Source organism: Cottoperca gobio, chromosome 15 (assembly GCF_900634415.1).
Source record: "Cottoperca gobio chromosome 15, fCotGob3.1, whole genome shotgun sequence".
Lineage (NCBI taxonomy): Eukaryota > Metazoa > Chordata > Actinopteri > Perciformes > Bovichtidae > Cottoperca > Cottoperca gobio.
In genome coordinates, this window is record NC_041369.1 from 8,772,664 (window position 1) to 8,793,585 (window position 20,922).

A 20,922-nucleotide genomic window follows, 5' to 3' on the forward strand; every position below is an offset into this window, starting at 1 on the left:
CGAATGACTTCCTTGTTGTCGTTTTGGGGATGATGCATACGATAAACTCACTGGTGGCTTCTGTGTTTAATCCACGTTGAGCCTCAAGTGTTGTTTTAGCCGTTAGTGCTGCTCAGTCAGCAAACAGACTTTTAGTGCGTTACAGAAGTCGGTTTCTTCAAAGTAACAATAATGTAAATGCAGTTTACCTGTAGGTGGCTACTCCCTCTTGTGACTGATTTGGTGTGCCAAAGTTAACCTGTAACCATGTGACTATAACCCTCGTCAGGAGCAATTAGATTGAGACAAGTCAAGGTTCACTTTCATTCATAAAACCGTGTAAACATTTGTTTAATTTCATTTTAGTGAACCATGTGACAACAGCACACCAAATCAGTCACAAGAAGAGGGAGTAGCCACCTACAGGTCAAAGGTCGCACAGAGGTAGAATGTGATGTAGACAAAAGGGAGGCAAAGAAACAAACGACAACTCAAGAATCTGCTGCAGTCCCAAGAACAGACGGGACAACGGATGAAGCCAGATCCAACAGATAAAACCCGGTAAAGGTTGACGAGGATGTCCAGACAGCCACATCACACACATGAATTGGCCATTCCTCTTGTAGAATGTGCCACGACCCCTGAAGGGGCATAGGCAAGGATCATCAGATCCACTATCCAATGGGCTAGATGCGGCCAGTACAATATGGTTCCACCATATGAGACCGAAATCTTGTCTGAAAAGCGGACAGACTTAGTGTGGTCCACATAAAACCTGAGGGCTTTCACAGGGCACAAGTTGTGAACGCTCTCAGCATCTGCAGAAAGATGTGCCAGACGATAGACAGCCTCAAGCACCCGAGGCATAAATCCTAGCCAGGACCTTTAGTCTGAAAAGCTGTGTTTGGTAGAAGGCGGACCAACCTGTCCCCATCCCCAAATCAAAGACATGCCTTATCTACAGAGAAAGCGTAGAACTCGCTCACCCACTTGGCTGAAGTAACAGCCAAGAGAAAAAGCTGTCGTCCAACCGAGAAGCTGAAGGTCAAGACCGGACAAAAGGCTCAAAAGAGGGCGGACAAAGAGCTCTGAGCATCAGAAGCCTTTGGGATGGACGACTTTGCCTCACCCCCCCTTAAAAACTGCTGCCAGAAGATGAGCTCCTGGGGTCAAACCATCACTTTGTTAATAAATAGTAGAGACTGCTGCAAGGCAGCCCTGATAGTAGATTTTTTTTCAGACCCAGGTTAAAGAAGTGCTGGAGGAAGGACAGAATTAGAGAAATTACTTCCCAGCAGGACACCAGTCCCTAAACACCCTCCACTGTGCTGCAGCCGGGCCCGCAAAACTTTCAGGGTGTACACCACATCTCCGTCTAGGCCAAGTGAGCGCAATCGTGCCATATACGAAGCTTCAGAGCCACAACGGGATTCGTCCCTTACCTTTGTCTCTACTTCTTACTGGCTTTCTTTCCTCCAGCAGGAATACTGGAGCTTGAGGGATCCCTTGCCAGGGGGCATACCGTCCTCTGGGCGACTGCCCCGCTCATCACTCCCCTGATTAGATTCCTCTGATTAGAAGCCATAGGTTCCTAGTGGCAGGAAAAACAGTGTGTCCCTCACTGAATCTGGAGGGTGAGAAGAGAGAAGCATGCAGCAAATTAACAGTAAAAAGTTATAAAACCAGCAGCCCAGTTTGAGAGTGGATGTAATTGCTGCATTAGACAAAAAGAATGAGAAAACGAGACAAACTTCAAAGTTAACTTCCGTTCTGAATGTAATAAAAACTCCACAAACATACTGTAGGTGCTGACAGCCCTCCCAGATGCTGAGCTCCCAACACCTACCACCAACGAGATGTCTGTCAGTCTACAGCAAAAAACACTCCGGTATCGTGGAGTGACAACATTCTCCAACTTCAGTGTGTGATTATTCTGCACGCGACGAGCACAACCTGCAAACAAAACAAGCAAACTCACAGCACGCCAAGTGCAAGGCAGCCTGATGACCGGCAAACAAAAAACGTGAGAGATCAGCAAAAAAAACAGAACAAACTGGTATAAGCTCTCACGAACCAGAAGACTAGAAGGAGGGAAAGTGTGTGAGTTTGCAACATACATATAGTGTGCATGTCGCACCCACAGGTGTGACTAATTTGGTATAATTGCTCCTGACCCGAGGGTGATAGTCACATGGTAGCATGTTCATCGAAATGAAATAAAATCCCTCTGATCTCTGTTGCTGATTGTTTTCCTGAGAGTGAGACGGACACCGCTGGAATGATGAACAGGGAAACCTGTGGAGTGTTCTGGCCCCAAGTATTGATCAGTGGCCTCGTGTTAATCAATAGGACTGAAGACATCCAGCCATCAGCTCATACACACTGAACCTTTTAAAATATTGACATAAAGCAAATGTGGTATTTTCTTTATGAGCCTTCATCTCTGAACACAGGCTCTTAGTTGCCGCAGTGATTTGTTTGTTGAAGTATAGCCATGTGATTGATGCTGAATCACGAGAATTAGATTACCTCGCTGTTTATTTTTGTAAAAATTAAGATGATGTTGAATGTTTTACTAATGGGGGATGATGCAAGTTGTTTGTTTTATTTAGGCCTCTCCAGCCTGCCAATAAATCTATTCCTGCAATTAACCTGACATTGGAGCACACACTCCTCTTCCTCTGAACACCCCCCTCCTCTCCCTCCCCATCTAATCTTTTGCCTCCTCTCTTTCAGTGAGCTGCATGATAACAAAGTCATATCCGCATCTGTTCCACTCTCCTACGTAGATAAGGATGGCAGATTTCACCCCATCAGCCTCTCTCTCGCTGATTTGGCTCAAAGCCCTTCATTGTGAAGCGAGAGAGAGAAAGCGTGGAAATAGCACGCAGATGAAAAAGAAAAAAAATCTCGCTCTCATCTCCGCTCCAGTGCTTCTGTAGAAAATGATGTTATTGAATTTGTCTGAACTTTGATGAGCACTGTGGGGATATTGTCACTCACCAATGTGAAATGTTTAAATTATTTGCATTTATTTTCAGAGATATGCTCCAAATCTTCTGCCTCCTTTGTTCTCTGGGTGTGTATGAATCCTGTGCCTCATTCACACACACCCAACCAGGCAGTCAAATCAACCACATCATAATAACTTTGACACAAATTGTACAATGTTTGCCTAAAGAATGCATTTGTGTATTCTTTCATGAGTCTTCCTCGGTTTGTAATTTAGCAGTTCACCACTTTTTAATATTTTATCTCTCCTGTCAATGTGGGGTATTTACATAATGTGGAGACTACTACTAAAAACAATGGCTTCATATTTTGAGGAATAAAAATGCTAATGTGTTTGCATTAGCAAGAGTCAGCTGCCGTGAAACAATGTGTCGGACGACAACTCAAGAATTCCCTTTGTTCTCTGAATGATCAATATTTGTGAACATGAAGTTGCTCCCAAAGCTGGATGTTTAAGGAGTGAAGCAGAACTAGAGAAGAGTTGTATGACACCAGAACAGGGCGTAATGAAAAGATCTGAGCTCATCTTGGAGCCGGAGTATGTGATTCATCCATATGTTTGATATAAATTAACCTCACACGTTTTGAATCTTCTCTGCCCTTAAGCGAGTCTGTAATCTTTTCTAAGGGACGACAAGAGTACAATTCCCTGAACCACTGACTTATTTTCACTCTATTAATATTTTGCCATGAAAGTGCAATCATCCGTTTAGCCTGTGACGAGCGCTGCTCTGAGAAAACAGAGGGAACTCGGGACGCTAATTGTAAAAGGAAAAAAGAAAAAGAAAAGTTAATTGTATTTATAAAATCCTTTTCATCTCAAGTTACCTCTTCTCAAAAGTCGTCTTCTTGCGCTGCAGATTGAATACAAGAATATGTTGACGTTACAAATTTAAGTCATTTTCCTCGAGTCTGGCTGTGGAGGGCTTTATAGTTTTGTCTGCCATGTTCCAAATACCGGTTCTTATGACTGGATTACAAACTCGATGTTTGTTAAATGTCCAGTGTGTAGGATTTAGAGGGATCTTTTAGCGGATATGGAAAATAGTATTCATAACTATGTTTTCTTTAATGTATACTCACCCTATTGTCTATGTTTAGGCTGCTTTATTCCAACTGTTAATTCATTACCTTCAGCTAACTATCTCAACTTTGTATTCATTACCTTTAGCTAACTAATGACCGTTTAGCCATTACTTTTTGTAGCTAATTATTTCCCACTGTTTATGACTTTTACATAACTATATCAATTGTTTACCTGTTACTTAATGCTAACTAATAAACTGTTTATTCATTACTTTTAGCAAACTATTTCAACTTCTCTGCTTGCTTTCTTACTCTCTTCATTCCCGTCCAAGTGACTCAGGCTGGACAGATGTTTGTTAAAGAACAGCATCACACCAAAGTGTTATGCTTTTTGTTTTCTTCCTTAACCCACGGTTAGATTCACTGTTTTAGACCATTTTGAAACATCATCCATTTTTTAAAGCAAAAGTCCACTTTATAGATTATTATGCCACCAGGGAGAGCATGTGTGCTACCTATGTGTCCTATTCTACAGCACTGCGGAAGAATACAGGAAATAATGGATTAAATTAAAATGTACCTATGGTGTCAAAGTGAAGACGCCCCGATTCAGATCAGGCACAGCTGTCTGTAAAAGAGGAGCTTACAGTCTGCTGAGTGGCGTGCATCTGCTTACTCATTCAAACAACTCCAGATTCTTAGACTCTCCTCTCAGAGCATTACACATTGCTGTCAATCAGCCTTCTCTTCTCCAACACCCCCCCACCTCCTCCTCCTCCTCCTCCTTCTCCTCCTCTTCCTCTGTGTGCACTAAAACCAGGAGGAAATCATTTATTCATGAAACCCGGCATCTAAAACCAGTATTTCTGACTGATTCTGATTCACAGGAATGAGGCGATATTATTAGACACACAACTATGCCCTAATGGGGCAACATTTTCATTCTAAATTTGAGATTGCAAACACAGCTCTCACTCTCATTTCCATAGCAGCTACAGTGTCTCAGCCCGGTAAGGTTATGGCTGTCACTTTTTGCAAACATTTGCAGAACACAGCTGTGTGACACTGTGGATCGGGTAGATGATACATTCGGTAGAAGGTTGGCTCTTAGACACTACACATAATTACACACGTCTTTGACAAAGTGATGGAGAGTGAATCATGGAGTTTCATAAGCCCTCTTGAGCCCCGCTGCAGTAGCTTGGCAGATTTACTATGATAGTGTTTGTGAGAGATAATTAGTCATTGAGTTATTACTGACAGTCATTCTGTTTTAAGAGGATCATGAATTAGCTCATCGGTCTGATGATGAGATTCTTGGAAACTCAATCTTTTGATGTAACCTGATGAAACAAACGCCTTATATGGAAGACATGTCATGATGTCAGCTAATTCAGTTCAGTCGCCCGCAGTTCCACATTTTACTTTAGCCATTTAATATCGCACTTGCACAAGGTTGGGAGACGAATGGTTACAATTGATGCTGCACAGGCCAAGATATCCTCACTTTTATTTCCTGGTATGGGTCAAGTTCCAAAAATGCTGAATCCTACGTCTCCCATAATGCAACTCCAAAGCATCTTTCATTAGACTTCTTCTACCTAGGTAAACACCTGCATCTAACACATCTTTCATTTCTGTTATCTATAATCAGTATTTAATTTTACATTCTGTTTTATCTTATTCTATTTTATATGTATATATTTTTCTTATTCCTGCATTATGTCTGTTGCACTATTATATTTCTTTTTTGTCTTGCGTATACGATGTATTGCATTGTTGGAGGAGCCTGGGACTTTCATTGCCAAAAACTACACTGTAGCTGTTGTGCATGTGACAATAAAGCCTTTGAATCTTTGAATCCTGAATCTCCCGATCCAAGTATAATCCAATATAACGCTGATGACATCACAGTTCTTCAGATTTAGAAAGCTCCCCTAGATGATATTAAACAACTGCTTTCACCGTCTCAGTACTCACAATGATGTCTAAGCTGAACTTAATGGGTAAAATTGCTGGAGTTTCTCCTTTTAATCATATTTTATACTCAAAGAAGACAGTTTCATGCAGATTGCAGGTGGAAACAAGTGAGTGCTTTGTTATTCCTCTTTATCCCCGATGGGCCATGAGGGTGCACAGGGGTTTTTACAAACAAGTGAATGCTGGCAGAATTATGCACGAGAACATATGTTGTTCTGGGAACAGTGACACGAATATGATAACCACACTGAATATTGTAAACTGAAGGAAGCTTTTTATTAAGGACGTGTATCAAGTAATATTAAAGGATAAGTCTGTCTGTATTCTATAAATAAGTCAATAAATCCCATGAAAAGGCCAAACCAAAGGTGCATTAAAGCCTGATTTATCTTTTTGTTCTGTAGCATAGAGCTCCATTGTTGTCCAAAAGAAAAAAAGAAAACTGTTCCACACTATTGTTCTGGTTACGGGTATTGTTTTTAATTCCCATCAATCCTCCGTACACTGTCCTGCTGTCACTAGTGTGAATCTGTGGCTGAAAACAAATGTCCAGCTGTTTACCTATTCTAAGAACTAAAGTGTTTTTTGTTACCCATTTAGAAAAAGGCTTGGGAAGTTGGTTTTGGTCTCTTTGAGAGAAAAGTATTTAAGAACATCTCGGACCTCACTTTAAATGTAGCTAGGAACCAAAGAATGAATCTGTCCTATAAAACACGCCATGGGTACCATCATGGAACGTTATTGGTTTAATAAGTCAGAGGTTCTCAAACTTTTTTAAGGCAAGGGACCAAATTATCCAAAGACCACCTCATAACCGTAACAATTGGCTAATAAGCCGAGATCAGCAGTAGCAGGAACGCTTCGTTGTGCCCCGAGTGAAGTGACTGACTTATGAATGATTGACGTAATGTGTCCCAAGTCAAGTCATAAAACAGTAATTGCATAATAAGCTGTAAATATTAGAATTTAAAAGTCATATAATAAAAGGGATAGTAGTCATAGTATAGTATGCTATAAAAAGTAATAGTATAGGATATCATAAAAAAGTCATAATGTAGTATGTCATACAAGTGGCATAAGAAACGTCACTGTATAGTATGCCAAAATAATGATACAGAAAGTCAAATATCATAGTATAGCATGCCATAAAAATAAATGTTAAAAGGTCATCATAGTATGGTATGCCATTAAAAAGTCATAGTATAGCATGCCATAAAGAAATGATAAAGTATTAGTATAGCGTGCTATAAAGAACGTCATGTTATGTTCTGCCAGTTGCTCCAGTGGAGCAGCTCAGCAGCGCTACAGTGAAGGACTGCAGTTTTGTAAAATGTGTGCGACAAGGTGCAGCAATCTTAGAAAACTTTAGCCTCGTAAATAATTCTTTAAATATAGAATCAACCCAAGAAATCACCAAAGAGACAGAAATCAGTGAAGGTGTATAAACACGGCAACATTATACATTCTCAGCGATGAGGTTTTCAAAATGTTGTTGTTGCCACAAGAATAATAAAACACAGACCAGTGATAAATAATCCAGAGCTCGCAGGCAATGAGGGAGACAGTGAGTGAGCCATGTCGCTCTTCACACAAAACCTATTCTGTTTTGCTCTCAAACAGAACTCAGACACTGTGGGTGGAGAAAATCAATCTAGTCAACCTAGAGAGAAGAAATGAGAACCGTGAAAGGCTTTGATTATAGTGATGGACTTATGTCAGCTCTGCAAAAGCCATTTCATACGTCTCTGCTGTTTATCAAATCAGAAATACATTTGTATCACATTTTCCTGCACTTGTGGCTGCTTGGAAGGAAAATTAGCGCAGGCACACTGGTAACTCAGATTACCAAGAATTTGACATTTTGATGAATAGATGTATTTTCACATAGTTAATTGTATTGCAGCTGTCAAGAGTAAGAGCTCCAGTGAGTCAACAGAGCTGTCTGGGACAGATAGCCTTTATCCACTTATTTTTTTTTTTTTCAGCAGCTGAGGAGAAGCTCAACAGTATTAACAGAAGCAGCAGATAATACAGGATGACTGGTGTGATTCATTTCCAGACAAAACTTTCAGTAAAACTCCAACCAAGCAGGGAAATGTGTAATTACTTACATCAGGCAGGTGCGCCTCGCTACTACTCAGCATGGAGTTGCAAATGAATGGTTGCCTTGAAAGTAAACACATGGATGTGGTCCAACAGGAGAAGGCTTATGATTACATATAATGCTGGCTCAGTGTTTTGCATGGGGGGGGGGGGGTGTCATGTGTGTAGAGTAAATGTTTAGGATCCTAAATAAGACATCAGGTCCAGAGTAGGGAGAAGCCTAGAAGTACAGACCACTTTTTGTTAGTCACATCACATTTTGACTTTCAATTACACCCGTGTGCTCAGTAGATGGTGCTGCTCATCTCTGGAGAGGGGTTTCTCTCTTCCACATCAAACATGCTCATTGCAAAACATGAAAACCAAACTAGCCTTGATGCGACAGGGAGATGTGAAATTTGTTTTAGAAGTCAGACAAGCCCACAGGTTATCTTTAAAAAGGTTGTTTTTTTTTATTCAATAGATGCAAAGAAGTTCTTAAATGTAGCACAGTGTCTACTTACAAAGAGCATAATTGAGTAACCCTAAGAAAATATTAGAAATGTGAAGAGCTGTGTTGAATCTGAACCAGATGGAAATGCAGTGTGCAATAAAACCCAAACATCCACAGTATTCATATACAGCAGAGCATAAGCAGCCTAAGCACTACTTTGCATATAATGCCAGCAGGTTACATAACAAGTAGACACTTGAGTTGCAGGTCTTTTCTACACGATCGGCACTGTGGCGGCTTAATGATTACAGATCATCACGCGTCATACACTCGAGACGTCCTTTTCTAAACAGAGACTTCAGAAAATAAACACCCGGCATTCACTCAGCTCGAGATAAACAATTTTCATTTGGTGGCAAAACATAAAAAATAAATGTATATGCACTGTAGTGCACATCAAAGGGAAGCCATTGTTATTTTTCATTTTCAGAAAGGCAAACATAATACCGTTGTAAGTTGTTTTAATTTATTTCTTCCACTGACTGCACAGCTACAATTGGATACAAAAATTGATAACAAGTGAAGGATGCCATCTAGCACACAAAAGAGAAAGGCAACATTTGGGGCTGATTTGCGGTTTCGTCGCTGCTGAATGCAGTCAAAGATGTTTACCAGAATTTAAAAGCTGGAGTTTAATAGTTTATTGTGACTCATTAAATACTTTGCGAAGGTAACAAACCGGTATGAGTGTTGAGCTTTTCGGTAAATGTGTACATGTGCATAAGTGTATTAGCAAAGCTTCTGTGTGCGGGGCTAGTATGCGAGTCATGTAGCAGTGACAGGTGGATGAGGTCAGTAGTTCTGGCTGGAGTGTGGCTCAGTACTGGACTCTGCTGAGGCTTCAGCATCACGGTGCATTTTGCTGAGGTGTTTGACAAGGCTTTCCAGTTGAGGGTTCCCCCCAAACTCCCCGATGAGGCGGTAGACCTCGGCCTCCAGTACCCGCAGAGTCTGACGAGTGTAAGCAAAGGAGCCCACCTTCTCCAGGTAATCCACACAATATCGTTTGATGTCCATGTTCTCTGTGCGCTGCCTAAGGATGTTCTGCACCTGGGTGCTCTCTGGACGCGACCATATGGCATGAATGGTGGGGAAAGAGAACTTGCCCTCGGTCAAGTCCTCGCAGAAGCTCTTGTTCTCAGTGTACTCGCGTGAGCTCAGGTTGGCGTAGTCGTCGCGGATCTGGAAGAAGAGACCCAGTGCGTCCAGGAGGGGTTTCAGGTCCTGTTTAAAATCTGAGAAGAGCTGCATCAAGCCCACAGCCAAACCAAAAAGCCCTCCAGTTTTCTGCAGCACCATGTTGCGGTACTCCTGCTCAGTGGGACAGGTGTAGGTGTCCCTCCAGTGGATGTCCAGACCCTGACCGCGGTGCAGCTCCAACAGCTGCCGGGTAAACACTTGGACAGCCTCGGGGTGCTCCAGGGTCAGCACCTTCTCCAACCCCAAGAAGTAGACGTAGTTGGCCGAGTTGATGACGGAGGGGATGCCGTAGATGCTGTGGGCCACGGGGAAGCCTCGCCGCAGCTTGGAGCCGTCCTCGATGTCGTCTATGAGCAGGCTGGCGTTGTGCAGCATCTCAGTCACCTCGATGATCCCCTGAACGTGACACAAACAAATCGGATTATTAAACTATAATTAACACATTGTCAGAGAATTATTGTGTTATCACCATCAGCTTTCATTTCATAATAATTCATGTTTATTATGTTCTAACTTTCAGGAAATGTTACAATGATGCTTATGCTGAGAGAACTTCCTCTCCCTCCTCTTGACTAGTAACAGGTTCTCAGGAACTTTGTGTAAATTATGCATTACAGCTTGTTTACAGCAGAGGGTGCCATGTCTACACTCTTCCCTGAACTGATCTCGTGGGAGTCTTCGTCAGCAGACAGAATTGTAGCTGAAACAAACCAGGCAGTCAGTCAGAAAGAGAGTGAGATGAGAGTTCAGCACAGATACACTCCAGACTCCATTGCCGTTTACTCTAAAACTCAGATATCGTGCCCAAGAGAGCGCAGCAGTGGCCTGGTGAGTTTAGAGGAAATGTATTCACATTGGAAAGCAATTGCAGGTGACACCTCCTCTAAAGAGAGACTGACAAGAGCTGAGTGCTTATCCTCAGCCATACATGACGAGTGCATTGAAACACTCTAACAGCTTTAATACAGTGTGACCCTCAATGGACAAATAGGTAAGCAGCCATAGTAAACGTCCCCTGTCCACCAGGTGGATGCCATGCAATGTTTCACGTCAACGTTTGACACAAAGCAGCCAGGGTTACCATCAGGCGTCTGCTGTCTTGAGCTGGCTGTGCAGCCTGCTGGAGGGCTCTGCTGATTTAAAAGACAAGTGTTGTGGCCGGATAGTGAAAGCTGTTTGTATGGAGGTGGGGAGCACAAAGAGAGCCTCAGTGGGTCAGGCAGATGGCCAAGGCTCGGCCAGTTGAGCAGTTTATCTGCCAAACACAACCTTTCCTTCGGCAGGGTCCCGGCACTCGCTCACCCTTCAACCTCAGTGAGCCACTTACAAGAGCGGGGGGTTGTGGGTAAAAGCTACAATGAATGCACACATGAAGAAGAAAATGGAATAATTATGTCATCAAAAACATACAAAAGGATTCTAAAGTTCATAGCGAACAGACAGTGGTCTCTATCAATTACTATTCAGCGGCACAACCTAGAGAAGATTTACAGCAGTTATCAAACCCACAAGCACCAGCAATTTTAAAAGTTAAAGTGTCTTCAAGGAAACAAATTAGTCAGGCTGTTGCTGTATAATGTCGCCATTTAAGTGCCGAGTGCCTTCACTGCTCCGCAAGACTTAATTGATTATCACCAGAGGTTACTGACGCAGAAACTCATTCTGTTTGCTAAGGCTACAATCAGTGATCCATGAAGAATGCAGAGACTTCTTCACAACAAACAAAGTGTACCGAGTCCAATATATTGAGGGGAAATAACTCTGAAACAGACAAGGTCAGTCATGTGCAAGTATTAACCCGTCTCACGCAGGTAAAGGTCGTGGTTAGCACCGACAGTAATACCTCTGTGTCAAGACTGCAGGCGTGTTGAAGTCTGGCCAAGATTTTAACATGGTCATCCCACATGATTGCACACCACGCCTACTGGATTGTGCCATTCAAAAAATGCTTTGTCATTTATCCAGAACAGCCGGCTTAGTGTGCAAATATAAGTAAATATGGCAGATGTCCTAGTACTAGTTTTTGTACAAAGATCACGAAGCCACAGTATAATCTTAATCCGGGATTTATGTTTTGTGCGTTTTTTACCGCCGTTTGTCTTCAACAAATGTTTTGTTTTTGATGCTATGTGGGGAAGCCGAAGACAAGTTCCCCATTTAATGGTAGATAATGGAGCCCATAACTAATTAACAGATTCACAATACAGGGTGTTCCTGCAGTGTTTTATGGACGTGGATAATTCATCTCCTCACACAAACACCAACTTCACGGTCATCATAAAATAATTAGTACACTTTTATCAAATTAAAAAGCAGAGCTGAGGAGCCATTTCAGCAAGGTTATATATTTAATGAGTGTGGCGACTACTTAGGCTGTCATGTAATAACTAAATAGATCACCAGATGAAATGTGTCTAGCCAACTACTGTAGCTAAACCATAAACCCACTTGGGGGAAGCCCTTGTATTATTATACTATCCAGCATTTATGAGTTGCTCAACATTATATTTGTATGCTAACCCTCAATTCCTCGTAATTGTTTCATGGAGGCCGCTCTGCATCAGTGACATAATATAAACACACATGGAGCTGTAAGCCTGAGGCAGCAGACAGTCTCGTGAACGACACGCTTTCAAAGTACAAGACAGTATTTAAAGCAACTTTTCAACATCGTCACAGAGAAAAGGAGGCCGCATAAAGGTCGCTATGCAACTGAGGGAATTTCCCAAACCTCCACTACCTGCTCTGTACTATACTGTAGAGAAGCACATATGGGGGGGTTGATAAAAAATTCATTGCCAAGTGAATGTGACAGCATGCCACTGTCGCCGCCTCATCTATCCCAAGGCACGGTTGTTTCCATGGCGGCGACTTCTTGGCAGCAGTGTGCTAATGATGACGGGAGGAGTCTCAGTCTGCACGAGAGGTTCAGCAGGAGTTTACAGAGCCGCTTCATAGCGTGAGCGAGGGGGAGACAGTTCTTTGATATGCCTAACAAGGACATTTAGTGGAATTATCAGGAGAAGAAAAGTAGATTTGCTTACAATCTGCATATGACTGTCGGCCATCTGAACTGCCAACTAATCTACAACTCAACAAATCAAAAACTGATCAGTCAAACTCAAAACTCTAAGGTAACGCGTCATTGTAGCCTCAAGGAGTACATGTGCTCCTGGATTGAAAATGTCAGCACTTCAGTCGAGATACGAAGCAACAAAATGTGAAAATTATAAAAATGAATTATGTTGAGTCGCAAATTGAATTTATTAATTGAAGACACACAACCTACTGTATCAGTGTGAACGCTGGGATTAAATACATCTACTGATGCAAAGTGTGAGATGGATGATGCAGCAGGAAGAGGGCTGACATGACAGGAACGATTTATTATATTCAATAATTCCTCAGAAGAGACTGAGAACTTTATTACTCGCACACATGCACTAGTATTATTAACATTTTATTATAAAAAAAAATAATAAAATGTTTTAATTGAAGCCTGACCCAGTCGTCTCCTCGGGGGAAGACTTTTATTGTGCACCGGAAGATGAAATGACCACAGGAGACAACAGTGTGACCTCTGGGCGCTGCTGCAGAACTACAATTCCTCTACTTGGGAGGGTTTATAAAACATTCAGGAGAAAGGGAGACCTGTTGAACAGCAAATCTAATGAGACCCGACAGGCTCAGTACTTTGCATTCTACACAGCGAAAGGAATGTAGATTCAGAAAATACGGTCTCCATATTTTCATTACTGGGCACAGGAGGAGTATTCAGCCACTATCATTTTAATGCTATCAGCATAATGAGGTCAATGGCCTGATCTCCCTACACAGACTGTGGCGAGGGTCCTGCTCAATAAAAGCAATAAATCCTAAATGGCTAATTTGAAATTAATCTGACTGAGGAAAAGCAGGAATGCCAATCAGCCCGCGATCTGCGCACACACTCCAATATGTCTTTTGCAATCTAGTCAGGCAGCATCCTGTGTTACAACAACACTGGAATGGTTGGGTGGAGGCGTACGTTTTCCTGTGAAGCTGACTGTGACTTAAATCTTGCTTTGCTCACAGAGGTGATCAGGAACACAGCAGCAGTCTCTTACGGTGGGTAGCTCGGCACATTAGGTCTTAAAATGCACAAACAAACCATCTCTAATTGCTGCCAAATGTCTCCAATACATTTCACTTTCATTTACTGCACCATCTGAAATATACAGTACTGTACAGTAAAACAATAAGCTACAGTGACTTACACATTTTAATTCAAAAAGCAGAAACTAAGACTAAGGCTTTCTTTCCCCTCTTACCATCCCCCCCACACTTTTGTAAGAGGTAAGGGGTGGGGGACCAGGGGTGTTCATGTGTAGATAAAAGTCAACAGTATATATATAGAAGTGGTGTACATCATCTGAAAGCTGGGAACCTGAAGATTACATTGAGATGCAGCTCAACACTGTGAGTCAAGTTGTTCTCGTCATAAGTATGTTATAAAATGTACGTATGAAAGTGTATAAGGGCGTAGAACATTATGAGGGCAGTACCATGCTCTATTATGTCTCATACATTGTTGCAGCAATTTTTGTGTTGATACCATTTGTTAAACAGATATGGTGCTAAGTTTTACACATTTTTTAACCACTGGAGAGTTGATAATAATTGTCAAGAATCGTTGACACCAAGAATTTGAGGAACAGCCTCAGCGCAGCGGGGTTACAGCTAGTGAGGTCTGTCTGCCATCACACTCCACTGTAGCACCATCATCCCACTGCCCAAATAAAGTGTTAAATGCAATATACAGTGGATATAAAAAGTCTACACACCCTTATGAAATTGCAGGTTTTTGAAACGTAGAGATAACAAAAACGTAAATTTCAGACTTGTTCCATCTTTAATGTTATTTCTGTCTTTACGTTTCAAAAACCTGCAATTTCATAAGAGAGTGTAGACTTTTTATATCCACTGTATATTGCAATATTAGCATACAATAAACCGCTAGCCCCATCACACGCCCTGGATACCCCTGCATTAGAAACGACAGCTATTGCAACTTTCATATGCAGGGATCATCAATTTGGTGTTTTCATTTTTCTATCAAACTCAAAAGTGCATATCTAATGTGACTGTGGGAAACAACCAAACAGCAAACAGAAGCTGATATGAATGAAAACAGTGAAGTGAATTCAGTAAATTAGGCCATACACATATGGGCAGTAAAGCCTTTATCTACACAAATTGATTTTTAAAATCCTTTATCATGTTGCTAACCAATAACAAGTCATTATTTTAGGTATGGACATTATACAATGTCAAAACATTATCAATATTATTATCAGTCAAAACAACAAAATACAGTCACGGTAAGAATCATCACGACTGAAGTCAGAAGAAACAGAAGGTAGAGTATGAAAATACTATATCCTGGCAAAGATCATGTCTCCTTATTTTGAAAGCCATTGATGATCGTAAGTTTTCAGTTTTAAAGCAATTTTGTTTGCATTGTAACCAACGATGGCGTTGTTAGCTGTGACGTAGGCGGCAATTCAGAGGTCTGAAAACATGCTAATGGACGGAGCCTTAAAGCGGTCAAAACTCACAATTATATATAATTATACATAATTATTCTTAAAAACAGTGAATCAAATGACTACATGTAATGCAAACAGAGTCACTGGTGCTAACAAACCCTTGACAAATTACTGTATCAGCACAATCTGCAGCTCTACAAAGCTTTTGCCCTCTTTTAGCTTCTTGTCTTGATTTTAGGCTCAAAAATGTACTGCAAGTCTTCAGTCTTAAACGTGTTTGGAAGAGCAGAAAAGCAAGTTGCCGTTCTCAGAAAACAAAAACACTGTACACAACCTGCGCAGCACTAAACCACAGACAAACTTAGCAACTAGCTGATGAGAGTCGACTTAAGATCCAGATACTTTTCTCAGCAGTTGATTCGAGACCCAAACTAACATCTATATGGGCAAACACAATGCATCCAACTTCAACAGATCAGGAAATCAACAGTAAGGGAAAACTGCAGATCAAACAAATACAGAAAAGGGTAACTTTTCTGTATTTGAAAGCATTGCCAACCTTTTTCATTTCATTCCACTTGATCCTCAGCTGCATTAACATATGATAATAAATCATGGATGCTCTAAGCTCTACATCCAAGCTTTACATATATATTCCGTTAGGAACAACTCAGCTGACAGAACACTCTGGTTGCATTACAAAGTAAATAGCTTATTCATAATGAGCACAACATCATTTCACCTTCCTGGAGCGGTCTACAACAACACACATCAGACGGCTGTGAATGTTAAGAGGCTTGAAATGATTTCTCACCTGCAGTTTGTCCTCTGGAACATTGAGCCAGTGGTTGAATGCTTGGGACAGTTTTGTCCTCACCTGCTTTCCTGAGAAGAGAATGGAAAACAAAGGTTTAAGTATTAATAGTTAAAGACATGCGTACAGTAGTATGCAAAGTAAAAAAAGATAGCCTTTAAGTAAATCCTTCACAATGACTATTGTTGCAAATCATCAGCTCATTCTACTTTCTTTCCTTCCCTACATTACAATGTTTCTCTTTGAGTCCTTATGTCGCACATATTTGAGAATGTACACTTTGTTGAAGTCTATATTTACACAGTGGTGGTGGGTGGTAGCGTCATATTCCCAACTTTAAAAAGAAACTAAACTTTAAAAAGAAAAACTACAAGAAACAACAAGACTCAAAAAGCCTCAGTCCAACCCATCACAAGCAGTTATCTAAAGGTCAAACTGAGCTGATCAGCCTGGGCACACAGCTCCGTTTAGGCGTCAAAAAAGAAAAGAAAGAAGTCCTGCAGCTGGGGTAAATGAAGCTGTTGTTCAAAGATGTGTAAGGCTTGTTTTTTCCCACTAGACTCACTAGACTCTGTTGTAAAGCTTTTCCAGCTGAATGCTAACATCCACAATCTAAACAGTGACGGGAGTGAGTACAATTTTATGCAAACTTCTAAATATGTTTTCCCAAAACCATGAAAAAAAGACCCAGGTTTAACACACTTGAATATTCCTTTAATGAGAATGTCTCATCTTATGAGCCTGAATGACAGTGACACTGCAAAAGAGGAATCATCCCAACTAAAGAGATACACTAAGGACGTGTCCCATTTACCCAAAATGAAATTCTGGTATTAGGTCAGTCACTTCTCCACCGACAAAAAGTTACCAATCAAAAGTAAAAGAAAACAAATAGACAGTCTTCTAAACATGGTGGTGGCCGAGTGGTTCGGATTTCAAATACAACACCGGAAGTTTGTGCGCTCAACACCAGGGCTTCCACCACTGTGCCCCTGGTCATGGGGCCTGTTCCTGTAGTCATTTCACTGTATAAGATGCTCTGAGCTAAATGACATGTACAGTAATGTGCACAGCAGCAGGCGAGCACTCCATCCAGAGAAAATAGACCAATAGACAAAAAAGGCGATGTTAAAATTACATTTGAAATTTGAAGCAGTGTCTCTTTCCAGAAATCATGACCCGGTCATTCAAAACAATCCACAGACCTCGTAGTGAGCAGTTACATGTAAGAACTATTTTCTTAACAGCAAACCTTATCACCGTGAAGAAGGAAGCGTGCCTCTACTAACGGATCCAAGGCTGTAAACATTACTACTGCTGATAATAATTTTTTTGCAAACACAGTAAAGCCAAATGTCATCTAGTTCCATTATATATTGCAGAGACGGGAGGGATATCTTCAACGCTCGTCAGCCCACAAAAACTATCTAGATTGACAAATAGCACTACAGGTAAAATATGTATTTTTGATTTTGGGGTAAAATGTTATTTTAAACATGCACATAACTATGCACAGAAGTCTCTGTATTAAATTATTATTATTATTATTATTATTATTATTATATGGTCTCACTACGTTAGAAAAGTTATGGTTTTTATTTGAACTTTTTCACTGCAGAATTGGTAAACGATGGTTTAAACATTAACTGATTTGTCATATTGGTAATATCTTGTTCATATATATGAAGCTGCATTTCAGACATGTATGACTCAACAATTGTGATCATATGAAGATAAGCAGCATCTTCTAATAACACAAAGCTAGGAGTTAGCATTGAGCAACAAGATGAACATCTCTCATCTTATGCAGCCTTCAGTTTATGTCTGCTGTCTGTTTATGATCCAGTGTGACTAACAGGAAGTGAGCAGGTCAGGGCTCAGTGTAGCTCTAGGACTAATCAGCAGTCTACGGGGCTTTTAGCTGCATTTCTTTTCCACCACACTGAAGTCACTGAAATGGAGAAAGTCTCACCTGGTAGTTGCAACAAGTACTTGTATGGTTCTAGCAGAATTCGCTCAGAGGTGGCTGCCGAGTCACAATCCATTGCTTCAAGTTCACACAGATCTATATGGGAGGTCAAGAACATGAAAAAGTAAGAGAATAATTATGACATTATTGAGCTCTGAAAGTTAAAAGGCTTGGTGCAAGTCTACAATTGCACGAGAGTAGAAGTGTGTAACATCTTAGTGATGCCTGTGGTGCGTTCATCATGGATTACTTGTATCTGCTATTTTTCAGCAGCAAACTTAAAGCTGGCTCTTAACTGACAGATTGGGGAAGTGTTGAGTAGACAGAATTGTAGTTGAAGAAATTGCAGGAATGAGTGCGTTCACATGACAGGAACGTCACCAGACTCAAAGGCTCGAGGTTTAACTGACATCAGAGACATAACTGCAAAATGTTGCTTCACACTTACAGCAGTATAATACAAAGGAACTGTGTGGTTGCATTCAGACTTCCATACTAACATGCTATTTAGTAGGTTAAACAGAATGTGAGGTTTTTGTGTGTGTCTGAAACCTTAGTATAAGACCAATAGTACACAAATTGCATATCAATTACAGTGAAAAATTACAGTATGCAAACACTGGACACTACGCCAGTATATATATATATATATATATATATATATATATATATATATATATATATATATATATATATATATATATATATACACAGTATATCCCACAATGCAATGCAGTATTGACTACAATGTTCAAAACAGACAATGACAAACTTATTTTGTATGTTATATTTGTTTGTTTTTTGTTGTATTTTTCAGTTTGGCACTGCTTTTTATTTTATTTTATCAATGCTTCATCTTTATGTGCATGATTCATTTTTGTTGTTGATACTATGTACTTTGACCGTTTGAAATAAAGATTTAAAAAAAGACAGCAACCAAGGCAGCTCTGTAACAAGATACACAAATTCACTTGCGGTTTGTATTTTACAGCCAAAGTACAGACGTGAAGAAGCATCTCCTACTGTCACTGAGGCTCTCAAGTAGATGTTTGGTAATTTGACTCAGTGATTCCAAAAAGATATACACTACTGTTTATTTACACCGAAGTATATTGTGCATAGTATGGGATTTTCGGACGCAGCCTTAGTCTTTTACCCATTATTGTACTTTTCCTTTAAATAAGCACATGATTGAAACACATGAAATGCAAAACTAATGTGTTATTTGAAAAGATTTACATTAAAAATGCTTTAACTCATCTAAACCAAACAGGAAAATTAAAGGTTCTTTCAAATATAAATACATATTCTCATGTAATGGACTGTGAGTCAGATGCTTATGCAGAGGCATGAAATCCCCTTTTGCAAGGTGGCATGCTGATCACATAATTGGATAAGTTAAAACAATCAATAGAAATTGGTAAATAATTGGGTTGTCTGTAACAGCTAGTGATCATCATAAGAAACCCTCCCTCACAATCACTACACAAAAATGCCTTGTTCTTTAAATAAGACGGCAGTTTAGGTTTAATTTCATAAAAAGGCCCAGACTAGATCATTTACATCTGTTTAAATCATACACATCTATAAGCCTACCAACCAAAAAATAAGTGTGAAACCTCTATCTTGCGAAAATAATATTAGGGACTTAAATTCAGTTCAACCATTCACGACAACTCTGCTGCAAAGCCTCACATTGCAATCAAATGATCAGACTGCCAAGTCATTTTCTGCTTTCCATTTCCACCATGAGGCGGAGCAATATTATATTAAAAAGACCTGATCTCCTGTCACGTAATATTATGTACTGAGTCATCGTTGCTTTTGAAAAGCTGACACCCTAGCATGAAGATATTAGGTACCGTTCAGTCTAACACAGCACTGAAACTGGTAATTGAGTGTACATTATAATTCCACACATTAAGTGGAAAACAAATATATAATAAATACACACTTTTATCCTCGTCGTAGTAATTACCCATGTCAATTTCACTTTAACACAGAAACATTACTGTTCTATATATATATATATATATATATATATATATATATATATATATATATATATATATATATATATATATATATATATTCCATACTTGCACTTTTTAACCAAAGAGGCAATGTAGTGTTGAAAAATAAGCAAATTCTTTGGGAAGAACAAGTTTTCGAAAAGTTTTTCCATCATGTTGACAATGTGCATCCCTTTAAGTGGGAACTTCATCGATAATGTTAATTAATTTAAAAAGACAGTGACCCAAATTACACATACAGAGCGGAGCTTGAAAACTAAAATGCTGCTGTGACGTTTAGTGTTTTTAACTCCACCCACCTTGGCTGCTCCCTGTCAATCTGCTGACTGGTCTCCTGTTAGCCAGACTGCTAGTTAGCTAGAATTAGCAGGCTAACATAAACGCGCTGGTAAACCGCCGTTAAGCATTTCTTTCTTTCTTTTAGAAAATAAAAACTTCCACATCAACATTGGTCGAGTCAGGAACACGACGTGACTGTCACATCCACACGTTCATATCATTTTAGTTCCGTGTGTTACTGGCTAATTCACCGGATGCTATGCTAAGCTAATGCCGTTATTGCTACGCACGGTGTGGAGACACTTTTCAAGACGAGCTAGTTTTGATGAGCTACCTATATATGCTTCGGCGTCGGTACAGAGCAGGCGCAGAGTAGGTGGGGGCTGTAACATGAGTGCCTCACACATCGATGTGTTGCAGTTGTATTTCTACATTGCCCGGTAAAAGCTTCTGGCCTATAAGGGAATCTGAAAAATACACATACGTTTTTCGGGACAATCTGCAAC

General features: G+C 40.3%; 1 protein-coding gene across 3 annotated transcripts; it reads right to left on the reverse strand.

The window, feature by feature from the left end:
- Positions 1–8,527: 8,527 nt before the first annotated feature.
- ggps1 (geranylgeranyl diphosphate synthase 1) lies at positions 8,528–20,922 on the reverse strand. 3 transcript variants are annotated; one of them, XM_029450457.1, is made up of 4 exons: positions 20,901–20,922; positions 18,108–18,200; positions 16,136–16,206; positions 8,528–10,189 (listed from the first exon to the last, which is right to left on the reverse strand). In XM_029450457.1, the coding sequence occupies exons 2-4, from the start codon at positions 18,178–18,180 to the stop codon at positions 9,386–9,388; spliced, it is 948 nt and encodes a 315-aa protein (XP_029306317.1). In that variant the 5' UTR covers positions 18,181–18,200; positions 20,901–20,922; the 3' UTR covers positions 8,528–9,385. The 3 variants fall into 3 exon arrangements, with proteins under 3 accessions (XP_029306317.1, XP_029306316.1, XP_029306314.1); XM_029450456.1 differs by lacking the exon at positions 20,901–20,922 and adding an exon at positions 20,437–20,889; XM_029450454.1 differs by lacking the exon at positions 20,901–20,922 and adding an exon at positions 20,751–20,880.

Bases quoted from the DNA above. Each gene is read 5' to 3' on its own strand.
- ggps1 (XM_029450454.1), bottom strand. From the start codon at position 20,823: ATGTGTGAGGCACTCATGTTACAGCCCCCACCTACTCTGCGCCTGCTC. The intron at 18,201-20,750 runs GTAGCTCATCAA...CCTCCCATATAG, and splicing joins CGACGCCGAAGCATATATAG to ATCTGTGTGAACTTGAAGCA. The intron at 16,207-18,107 runs GTGAGACTTTCT...TTCTCTTCTCAG, and splicing joins GTACTTGTTGCAACTACCAG to GAAAGCAGGTGAGGACAAAA.